At 41.7% G+C, this 12,246-nt stretch overlaps 1 protein-coding gene across 2 annotated transcripts in view; it reads right to left on the reverse strand.

The window, feature by feature from the left end:
* The window catches only part of SELP (selectin P), a 47,491-nt gene extending 37,718 nt beyond the window's left edge, over positions 1 to 9,773 (reverse strand). Inside the window, exon 1 of one of the 2 annotated variants that reach the window (XM_023738438.1) lies at positions 9,464 to 9,773. In XM_023738438.1, coding sequence (XP_023594206.1) covers positions 9,464 to 9,466 — 3 coding nt within the window. In that variant the 5' untranslated portion in view covers positions 9,467 to 9,773. The remainder of the gene's footprint in view (positions 1 to 9,463) is intronic. The other variant, XM_023738439.1, reaches the window with a different exon arrangement.
* Between the last annotated feature and the right edge of the window lie 2,473 nt (positions 9,774 to 12,246).

Raw genomic sequence — 12,246 nt, forward strand, 5'->3', positions numbered from 1 at the left:
AAAAGGAATAAGAGAGAGAAGAAAACAAAACAAAGAAAGAAAAAAAAAATGAAATAAAAAACAAGAAAAAAGAAATTCCCTCAGGGATGTCCCTATGCGTCTATGCAGAGTAAGGGGGCAGCTTCCAAGCTGTGTGGTACTGCCCGGCTAGAAGGAGCTCCCAAGCAAAGAAAAGAAAAAGAAAACAAACAAACAAATCAAAACAGAATAAATCCGAGCAAACAAACAACAAAAAAGCCTCAGGCGCCCCACCAGCATGGCAGCACAGGCTAGGAAGCAGTTTCACAGTTGAGTGGTGTTTCACAGCCTTTCAGGAAGGTGTAAGTTGGCACACAGAGCCAGGTATTTGAGAGAAAGGAGGGGGAGGTGGTGAAAGGTAAGGAAGAAATCTAAAGAAGCAGAAAAAGGCAACACCAGCAGCCAACAAAAGGCACTTAGGGAGCCAGCCAGTGTAGGCTGGTGGAATCCAAGAGACACAGGGGTGAAGCTGGTGCTTCCCAGCCAAGATACTGTGGCTGCAGGAAGCAGAGGAGGCTAAGTGGGGGTGAAGAAGGGTGGGAGATGGGAAAGCCTATATCACTGGTTACCGGTTGTTCTGTCTCCTGCTGGAAGCTCTGTGAAGCTGCTTTCTCATACCCCGTTTGCTGATTTCCGATAGGAGTCCAAGATGGCGGATCTGTGCTGTGGTAGCTGATAGGGGACCTCTGCATGTATCTCTCCTCACTCTCTGTTCTCAGTCAGTTTCTTATTTCATTTGGTGCTTGGCTGAGTTCTTTATCTCTTCATTTGACGCTTAGGGTTTCGGGATTGATGTGTGACTCTGACTTAGTTTTTCTGATCTTTGCTGTGGAGGGATGGCATGGTGCTTCTGAGTATAGTTCCATGTTACCCAGAAGTCTATTTTGTGTTCTTAAAAGCTGGGACAGTAGTCAGCAGTTCTCTGCAGGACCTATTGTCAGACACTGAGAGCATTTATGGTACGGTTTATTTGCACAGTAACTATGGTGATAATCCCTTAAAGGGTACTTCATGCCATTAAGTTCTTTCCAGACTGTATTGTGTCACCAGCTGTTTTTACTGCCACATGTCTATTCAGTACCCACAAAGTACCATGCCAGATGCTATAGCAGTAAACTTCAAACCAAGATGTGCACAGCTTCCGAAGGGGTACACAAGCAAGGAGAGTTTTAAGTGAATCTATTTTCATATTCTCAACTTCCATATGTATTCTTTCCTAAAGCCAGTCTGCCTAGGAACACATCCTTCTGCCACTTTACAAAAGAAATCACACATACTTCTTGCCCCTCAATGTAAAAAAAAGTTGGTATGCCAAATAGAAACAATTCAAAATATTGGTACATGTACTGAGAACTTGAATGCTTCCAATGGTAGTGTGATAAGTCCCTTTTCAAGTCCAGCGGTTCCCATTTCTCACCTTTCATTAAAATTGAAGGAGGACTCAATTAAGTTGTCAGCTGTTACACCACTGGCTAAATTTTGATGATAAATTACTGCGTAATTTTGGGGCATGTAACTTGCAAAGAGTTCAAATAATTGAAGGACATTGCTGTAATAAAATTTTCATTCCCATTTACTTACTCATATGAACCAAATTTCCCAATGCTTAAAGCCTTAAAAGTGAAATATAGGAATAGAACTGATGCTGAACCTGTCTAATTTTATCAGTAAGTAGTATTCATCCATGCATACACCAGCAAATGGAAGAAAAGCCCCTCTTCTCATCTAGAGGTGCATCTTCAAGAGAATTTTAAATATAAAGCTTAAGTTACTTTTTAAAATTTGTATTATGTTTATGCTATTTTGTTTAGTTGTGTACTAAAAGTAATTTTAATAATAACTCAGTCAAGAGCAGAATTTTTTTGTAACACGTAGAGACTTATGTCTTCAAAAATTGAAAAAATTTGAATTTCTATTTATTATTTTTTTATTTTTACAAAGAAATATGATAGGATAATAAAGATAAGACCTCCAGCATCCAGCTTAAAAATACATTAGGTTAAAATTCTGCAGGGGAAGTAGAATGGGAGTATTAAAAGAGGGAAGATGAATAATGTCAAAGAATAATAATATCTGTTATTAAAGAATAGCTTGGTTAGATTTTTTAAGTGATGAAGCTTCTCAGATCACTACGGTATTTCATTCCACTGGATACACTTGAAGAAGTGATGTAGCAGCTTTATTTTAAAATGCAAATATTTACAGTACACTGGAAGTCCCATCTTGAATACTTTTAAAATTTATAATGAAAAATGTTAGCTCTCCACTATAAAAGATATGAGAGGTTACATAGTTTTCTAGACAAAAATTTTTTTTGGAAGTACTGGAGTAAAAATATTGCTGCTAAAGAGCACAATCATGTAGGCTTTATGAAGGAGGAGCCCCAATGTTTGCCTCTGAAACTGCTAGATTTCTCCTCAGATAGATTGGATGAGGAGCACAGCATTGTTTAAGCTGGTGGCATGCTTCCTGTGCCCTTAGGAAGTGGTTTTTTCCCTGTACAGAGTATTTCCAGGGTTTCTGTGAGATCTTTGGGGCCAGCTCAGAGGAGCATGTGGGGAGAGCGAGTGTGTGGGGCTTCTGATCCCACCACCATGCGCCACCCACTATGTCCGACTGGAGCAGTTTCACATTTTAACTTGTATAAACTTTTAAATAAGATTCAGCTTAAAAAAATTTTAGTCAGCAAATTCTCTACCACCCCAAACAAAACAGAGAGAGAGATAGAAAGCAAGAAAGAGAGAAAGAAAAGAGCACACTGGAAATGGCATTTTGAGGTTTTAGAGGACTGATCGGTGTATCAGAGGTACAATAGCTAAGAAAGGAAAATGCAACCCAGTGTGCATCCCCTGCTGTAATCTGACCATTCTTTTCCTTTTTTTTTTTCCTTCATCACCAAATACCAAGAATAGCTACTCATACATTATTTCAGATCTGTAACAGGCCATAACGAGTCCCTGGGGAGTACAGTTAACACGCTTGTCTGTTAACCAAAAGCTTGGAGGTTGAGTCCACCCAGAGGTGCCTTGAAGAAAGACATGGTAATTTACTTCCGAAAAATCAGCCATTGAAAACCCTATGGAGCACAGTTCCACTCATAGGTCACTATGAGTTGGAGCCAACTTGACGACAGTTGGTTTTAAGAGACCATAAAGATGACTGACAAACCAATTTAGCATTTCTCAGGCTTTCTATAGCAAGTCTGTTAGACCATGAATGCTTAAGATGGGGCCATTTGATTCTGTTCCTCACCACTGAGATTCAACAAATTCAAATGGTTTGCCCAAGCTTGCTCACTTGGATGAATATAGGGTTAAGACAGTGATTCTTATTTTCCTAGAGCCCATGAACTCCTCTGAAAGCCTGATAAAAGCCATGGTTAGGATTCTTCCAAAACTGCACATTTGCAATTGTAAAAACAATTTCAGAAGGCTCTTGGACCCACTAGGTCTGTCCATGTTGATGAACCTCAAGTTCAAATCTCTGTGTTAACGTTAAAGTAGCACTTTGACTCATTGGCAACCAATGAGGGTGTTGTATGTGGGTATGGGGGATGGGTGGGGCTTTAAATCTTCCCTTGAGTAATAATTTTCCCTGAAACATCTCTGGGGTGGGCAGACCTTTGCACCTCTGCTTCTGTTCTGCAGTACAGTGTTTTGGAGGGTGCTGAGTCTGGGGTGCTGGGTCTCTGTCTTTGTGTTACTAAGCAGCTCAGGCTTTGAAACAAGAGGAAATACCTTTCTAGAAGAAGTGGCTACATGCTCTGCTAATCTTTAATGTTCTCTGGCAGCCCATTCCAAACTGGAAGTCACTGGGAAGGAGCCTGAGACTAGATCATTAGAATAACATCCTGTGCCTGTGTAAACCTTCATTAAGGTTGTTTTGAACTGTGTTTCTCGTTAACTTTACTTTTCCAAAGAAATGAAAATGACTGTAGGGTAAAGAGAGGAGCATGGACCCTCAACCTCATGTTTTATAGGAAGAGGTACCAGATGCTAGTAGGAGTCTCATGGCTGCTAGCACTCCATGTGGCTTACAAAGTTGGCGAGAATGATGCCACAGAAAGAAGAACCTGATCCCTGTCTATGTCGTAGACTAGAGCTTTGCACTTTTAGAGAGGCAGAATCAAATAATGTCTTTCCTTTGACCCCTTGTCCTTCTGCTGAGCTCTACAGCTAAGCTGTCTTCACTTCCTGCCTCCCTTTACTCTCCAGCCCATTGCCCCTCCATCTTACCAAACTGCTCTTGCTAGATTTACCACTAACATCGTAATTACCAAACCCAATGATGACTTTCCACACTTCCTTGACCTTCCTGCAGCAAAAAATACTGCTGACAACTTCCTTTTGGTTAAAATGCTACCCTTGGCTCATCTCTTGATCCTTCTCTGACTTTCAAGTAACTTTTCTGTAAGTATCCCTCTGGATCTACCTCAGATCTACCCTAGGGGCCCACCTCTTCTCACTTCACTGTTTTCCCAGGAGCCCTTATGGTCATCTGTTTGCCAATGGCTCCCATACAGCATCTCCATCCCTGACTTGTCTCCTGAACATCAGCCCCACAATCCAAATGCAAAGCAAACATAAGAGCATATAGCTGGAGGGAGATGCTGCAGAGACTTCTCAAGGGCAAGGACTATAACTCACTCAAGTCTGAATCCCCAGCCCTAGTAGACCAAATGCTTAATAAATATGCATGAATAAATGATGGGGGGGTATCTAAAAGTAAGATAGAAATGTGCTGAACAATCACAGTAGTGATTATATCTAAGTAAAAATATGTATCATAATCAGGCAGAAAAGCATAAAAAGGCTGTGCAAAATATATTACTGGTGCTTTGTCTCATTCTTTGTGAGTGAGAGAAACAGGAGGCATGATGGCTTACTGTCTTGTATATTCCATGTGGGAGAACTAATAAGCAGGGCTCACTCTCTTAACTCCGTGTGGGAAGTAGAGGAAAGAAGGACTATTTCCATACCTCAAGAGGCATCAAACGGCAGCAGCTCCTGGATGGCGGGAAGAGGGCAGGCAAATTTCAATCAAGCCCTCTGAACTGGGTGACCCTCTGAAAGGCTCTAGCACCAAAGGGAGCTGGTATGAGGGATGTATGGTCCTATTCCACCACCTGTCTGTCCGCTTGTCTTACTATAGTGGCTTGCACATCTCTATGATGCTGGAAGCCATGCCTCCGCTATTTCAAATACCAGCAGGGTCACCTGTGGTATACAGGTTTCAGTGGAGCTTCCAGACTAAGATAGACCAGGAAGAAAGGCTTGGTGATTTACTTCCGAAAATTAGCCAATAAAAACCCTATGGATCACATCAGAAGATTGTCTGACATAGTGCTGGAAGGTGAGCCCTCTAGGTTGAAGGCACTCAAAATACATAGTGGCCACAACAATGGACTCAAGCATACCAACAATCATGAAGATAGCACAGGACGAGGCAACATTTTGTTCTATTATACATAAGGTTGTCACGGGTTGAAGCCAACTCAACAGCAACTAACAACAACAACATGTTCCTATTAATAAACAGAAGAACGGGTCCAAGCCCCCTTACTTATCTGCCCACACAGACCCTGAGATCTTCCATCAAGTGGAACGAGAGAGAGAAGAACTAGGATCCCTCTCTTGCACTAACCCTTCACATCAATCTGCCACCAAATCCTATTGACTTTACTTTCTAACAAGATACCTTGCCATTCTCCAAATTTCTACTTCATTGCCACAGCACAAGTTCAGATACCATCATTTCTTCTATGTCAATTGTCTTCTAATTGGTCTCTTTTCTTCTAGAATCACCAGTCTCCAATCCTATTTTTATAAGGCAGCCAGAATGATATACCTAATATAAAAATGTGACCATATTGCCTCACTACTTAAAATCCTTCAGCTGTTCCTACTCTCTGAGTGATAAATACAAACCCTTCAAGATGATACATGCAAGACCCTTCAAGACATGACCTCTTCTGGTTCATCAAGTCTCATCTCCTGCCCTCACCCCTCAATTCATTTTTTTTTTTTTTTTTTTTTGGCTATTTGATAGTGACTGACTGGGTAGTTATGTTAGACAAGGAGGTCAGGGCAGACATCTCTGAGGAGGTGATATTGAAGCTGAGAGCTGAATAACCAGAAGAAGCCAGCCACAGGAGAAGCAGGAGGAAGAACAATCAAAAACAGAAGGAAAAGCTAATGCAAAGGCTTTGAGGTGGAAGCAAGGTGTGGTGAGTTCAAATAATATTAAGCCATCAGTGTGGCTAGAATAGAATGAGTGATGGGAAGAAGAGTGTGAGATGATGCTGGGGAGGAAAGCAGAAGACATATCACTCCAGGTTTTGTAAGCCAGGACAAGGGGCTGGGATATTTTTTTAAGTGCAATGAGAAGCAGAGGATTTTAAGAGGGGAAGTGATGTGGTCTAATTCATGTTGAAAACTGGGAGGTCCTAAAAGTTTACTGAAAATGTAGGCTGGGACCAGCTCTTGAGTTTCTGTAATGCCAGTCGTCAGAAGGACCCATTTTAGGGTGCTGATTGTAACAGGAACAGATGCTACTGCAATACTCTCAAAATCAAACCAAACTACTTGCCACTGAGTTGATTCTGACTCATGGCAACCCCATGTGTGCAGAGTAGAACTGCACTACACAGGGTTTTCAAGGCTGTGACCTTTTGGAAACAGATCTTCAGGCCTTTCTTCAGAGGTGCCTCTGGGTGGGTTTGAACTCCCCACCTTTTGGTTAGTAGTTGGATGCTTAACCATTTGTGCCACCCAGGGACTCTGCAATAGAACCAGTGGGAGTTAAAGGAGACCTGGCTTGGACTGGGGCCAATAGGAATGCAAGTGGGGAGGTGGATATGAGAGTCACTGAGGAGGTAAACCTACATAACTTGCTGGTGGCAAAACCCAGACTTTACAAGGCATTACAACTGATATAATATTATTTCTCTTAATTTTCTGGGGAGAGGAGTGATGGTGTGGCACAGATACTAGTAGGTCTGGCTTAAAGGTAGAAAAATGAAAAGAAGTTTTCTAGTGAGAAAAGAGGTTGCCTAATAAAAAGTTAGAAATAAAGGCAGGAAGGAGCCCAGGACACTAAGACATAGAATATAAACATATATTCAACCAAGACTACTAATAATCATCATTTAGGGCAAAACATAAGCATTAAAAATAAAGTTGTATGCCAATAAAAAATGTCTTGATGGACCATAGCCAAGCTATAGCCCTCCAAATACAAAGGGTTAGTTATTTGACTTTATAGAATTTCTATTCTGCTTTTCAATTAGAGAAGCTAAATACCTAGAAGACAATATAATAAATGCCATTTATGAAACCACAATGTACCTACTCTCTAGTGTTAGGTCCAAACTCTTTTCTCAGTACTACCTGTTCTGTTGTGAGTCCCTTTATTTTATTTTATTTTTTTTGAGGATTTGGTTAATAAGCTTCCACCTACACAACTCTGAGGCTCACATTTTCAGAATCGGTGGCCATCCCAAGAGTCTGAACACTTAGCTGCATTTTGGAAAACAGGTAATGAAAGAAGAGCAAGAATTGAAAGTTACAGACCTAAGATGGTTAAAAACTATAACGGAAGAGAATCCACAGCTTACTAGGTTTTAGCCAACTAAACCTTGAGTAATATCAACATAATTTAAGCTTCCACTCAAGAGCTCCCCTTCTGAAGTCTTTCTGATTAAAAACACCTCACCTTAGCCTTGTTTCCTGAGGTCCTTGAGGTTAATTGGAGCCACTTTCTGAACCTCAAACAGAAATCACACAGACACTTTGAGGCTCCTAAATCCCAGGATCCAAATGTGCTCAGGGGTAAAGGAAGAGGTCTTGTCTTTGGGACGTTAAAAACATTCCAGGGCTGGAGTCCTTAGCCCTTCATTGTCGAGTACCCACCTCACTGTTTGAGGATTCGACAAGATCACAAAATTAAGGCCTTTGGCCCAGTGTATGGCATGCAGCAAAGGCTCGATAAATATTCATTATTATTATTATATTAGTAATTATTATCATTACTGTGCCCCTTCCCCATGGAGCATATGCGCATTAAGCATAGAGGGCTGTAGGGTGGCTTCTTAACCCAGGATCCACGCAGAACCCCCAGTGATTGTCTATAAAGGCTGAGGTTTATGCAGTTGTTTGCATTTTTGTCTTGGAAGAAGAATTGTGCCTTTAATCAGAATCTCAAAGGACTCCATGATCCAGTATGTTTATATGTCTCTGAAAGTGAGGAGGATACCAAAGACAGGATACAAGGAAGAGACAAATAATTGCTCACTCATTTAAGCTGGCCAATTCAGGAAAAGTAAGACAGCAGAAGATAAGACAAAATTAATTCACATTCTTATGTCATTGTAGTTCAAACTCAGGACAGGCTTGAACTGCTTCCTCTTCTCTTCATCCCCGTTGTCCCCAACACAGACACCTCATTTCAAGCATTTGAAAAGTGTATGATAGTAAAGCCAAGAGGTGAGGTGAATTGGCTGTAAGTGCTGCTTTCTTCTGGAATCTCACAGAGAGGTGCCAGTAGCAGAGACTAGCCTGGTCCCCTAGCAGCAGACTGCAGGATTTTGGACCCTAGAACAGTGTGGGATACTCCTGGTAAGCCAGGGGTAAAATTAAAAGTGACCTAACTGTGTGTGTCTGATCTAGGGAATCATTACTGTGTGCAAGAACGCCTTGTCTTTCATGGATTTTCCCTGGATCCTCAACCCCACTATACCCACCCCCCCAAAATTTTCTCTTTCTCCCAACAATAATAGCTAACATTCATCGATCACTTCCAATGTGCCAGACTCATATCTAAATGCTTTCCAGTGTAATCTTATTTATTCTTCACAATGACTCTATGAAATAGAGTACTACTGTTATACCTATTTTACAGATGAGAGAACTGAGTCACAAACAGGATTAAGACGTATCACAGAAATGGAAACCATGGGTATACTCCAGATCAGTCTCAGCAGACTCCTAGGTCTCAGAGAAAGAAATAGAAGGGCTGGGGATGAAGAACCTTTCAACCACAGGTTTGTCCCAGGGCACTGGCTCAGCCTTCCATTCAATCCAGAGAGGAGAGCAGTCCTGGAGAAGGAGGTTGTAGATTTACCAGAGGACAGGTGTCCAGGTCCTGAAAGTGTCCAGCCCTACAGTGCAGCCTCAGGTAAACCACCCAGGCTCTGCAAGGCGCAGTTTGAGGCACACATTTCATCTGTAAAATGGGAATAACCTCAACCTCACAAGGCTATGGGGAGAGTCAAAGGAGACAGCAGCTTCTGAAGTACTTGCAAACTCGAAAAGGCTATTCAACGTAAAGCTCCATGACTCTTGGCTATTGTTCGCTTTTTTAACCATTAGGGTCCTGATTCGGCCCCAAGCTTCCTTATGCCTCGTTCAACTCAGCCACTTCCCACATGTGAGACAAATGAACTTACCATCTCTTCTGTGGACTCTGCTGGCTTTCTGCCTTCTGCCTGACCCAGACTTCTTATAGTCTCACTGCCTGCCCTTAATGTCAGGCTGTTTAAAAAAGCAACTTCCTATCTACTTTCCAGAAATTTACCACAGCCCTTCCCACAAGGTTAGAATGTTGATAACGCAGGAGCAACGCTGGCAGCGCAGAAACGCAGTCACTGAAAGGCAGGAGTCACCTACTTCCACTGGAGATAGTCTGGAGACAGGGCAAGTGTGAATCACTCCTGGACATCCCAGGATGAGCAATGCAGAAATAGTACCCACACCCCTAGGGATCAGGTTTCCTTCGATTATGATCTGAACCACGATTTCAGGGCATATATTTGGAAAACACATTTTGTATTAATCGCCATGTCCTAAGTGTAAATTTTCCAGTTATTTTGAAATCTCAGTGAATTTTATTATTCCAGCAACCTTCTAAGGGGAAAGGAGCAAAAATAGTAACAAAAAATAATTACATAGGAAAGGAAAAAGCCCTTGAGGGTTTTCTGGCACTTGGGAACGATTATTGGAAAGAGTTTTGAAATGACGTATAAAACAGACACAGATCATTTGAAAGAAATTTCTGCTCCTTATGTCAGAAAAAAGTAAAAAAGATTTTAAAATGTAAGGGTTATATTTCTCTGCCCATGGAGTTTGTAGGATGGAGACTGTGATGCAGTGCATATGGCTTGGGCTTTGCTATTAAACTGCCTGAGACCCATTCTGGCTCCACCTCTGGCTAGTCACTAGGCAAATTACTTAAACTCCCTGTGCCTCTGTTTTCTCCACTGTGAAATAGGATGATAATAAGAGAATTTATCTTACAGGGTTGTTGTAGGATTAAATGAGTTCATAGTGTAAAGTGCTTGAAACAATATCTGGCACACAGTGACTGTTAGCTGTTATTATTACTTTTCAGATTTGTTTTCATACTGCAGAACCAAGTATCAAGTATTTGGTATCAGGTCAGAAAACCATAATTCTAATTTATCCCCTTGGAATCTAGTTGTATGGTAGTAGATGTTATTCTTCATTCCGTTGTGATTGTTACAACTTGTACATAGGCATCTCATGGAAAGATAAAACGTGGAATAAAATGGAACAATCTGGAAAAAAGCCTAAAGGTAAAGGTGATTTAAGGAGCTTGAGGCTGCATTTAAACACTTAGGAATTTGGGACCAAGAGCAATGGATTACATAGCAGAAATAGAAAGTCTGGTGAAGAAGGTGGTGATGAAGGAATGACTCGTAGGGGAATGAGGGAACCTGAAAGCAAGAAAAGAACGGGGAATTTCCAGCCAGCAAAATGCAGTGGTTCAGAGCCCAGCCCCAGGAGCCAGACTGCCTGGCACCACCACCCACCAGCTGTGTGACCTGGACGTGTTACTTAATCTCTCTCTCTCTTTTTTTTTTTTCAATTGTATTTACGTGAAGGTTTACAGAACAAATTAGCTTCTCATTAAACAGTTAGTACACATATTGTTTTATGACATTGGTTAACAACCCTACAACATGTCAACACTCTCCCCTTCACCTTGGGTTCCCTATTACCAGCTTGCCTGTCCCCTCTTGCCTTCTAGTCCTTGCCCCTGGGCTGGTGTGCCCCTTTAGCCTCATTTTGTTTTATGGGCCTGTCTAATCTTTGGCTGAAGGGTGAACCTTAGGAGTGACTTCATTATTGAACTAAAAAGGAATCTGGGGGCCATACTCTCAGGGTTTCTCCAGTCTCTGTCAGACCAGTAAGTCTGGCCTTTTTTTGTGGGTTAGAATTTTGTTCTACATTTTTCTCCAGCTCTGTCCTGGACCCTCTGTTGTGATCCCTGTCAGAGCAGTCAGTGATGGTAATGGGCGTCATCTAGTTGTACGGGACTCAGTCTGGTGGAGGCCATGTTAGTTGTGCTCTATTAGTCCTTTGGACTAATCTTCCCTTGTGTCTTCAGTTTTCTTCCCTTTCCCTTGCTCTGGAAGAGGTGAGACCAGTGACGTATCTTAGATGGCCACTCACAGGCTTTTAAGATCCCAAATGCTACTCATCAAAGTAGAATGTAGAACATTTTCTTTCTAAGCTATGTTATGCTCGTTGAGCTAGACGTTCCCAGAGACCATGGTCACAACCCTCAGCCCAGTAATTCGGTCCCTCAGGGAGTTCGAGTTTGTCCATGGAGCTTCCATGACCTTACCCAGAACAAGCTGTGCTGGCTTCCCCAGTATTTTGTACTGCCTTACCCTTCACCAAAGTTACCACTTGTCTATTTAGGGTTCTTCCCCCCCATCCTTCCCCTCCCTCATAACCATCAAAGATTGTTTCTTTTTGTGTGTAAACCATGAGTTTTTATAGTAGAGGTCTCATACAATATTTCTCCTTTTGTGATTGACTTATTTCACTCAGCATAATGCCCTCCAGATTCATCCGTCTTGTGAGATGCTTCACAGATTTATCATTGTTCTTTATCGTTGCACAGTACTCGATCGTGTTTATGTTCCAAAGTTTGTTTATCCATTCATCTGTTGATGGGCATCAAGGTTGTTTCCATCTTTTTGCTATTGTGAACAATGCTGCAATGAACATGAGTGTGCGTATGTCTATTCATACGACTGCTCTTATTTCTATAAGATATACTCCTAGGAGTGGGATTGCTGGATCATATGGTATTTCTATTTCTAGCTTTCTAAGGAAATGTCATATCATTTTCCAAAATGGTTGTATCAATTTGCATTCCCACCAGCAGTGCATAAGAGTTCCAATCTCCCCAAAGCCTCTG

Source organism: Trichechus manatus, unplaced genomic scaffold, assembly GCF_000243295.1.
Source record: "Trichechus manatus latirostris isolate Lorelei unplaced genomic scaffold, TriManLat1.0 scaffold00117, whole genome shotgun sequence".
NCBI classification, from domain to species: Eukaryota; Metazoa; Chordata; class Mammalia; order Sirenia; family Trichechidae; genus Trichechus; species Trichechus manatus.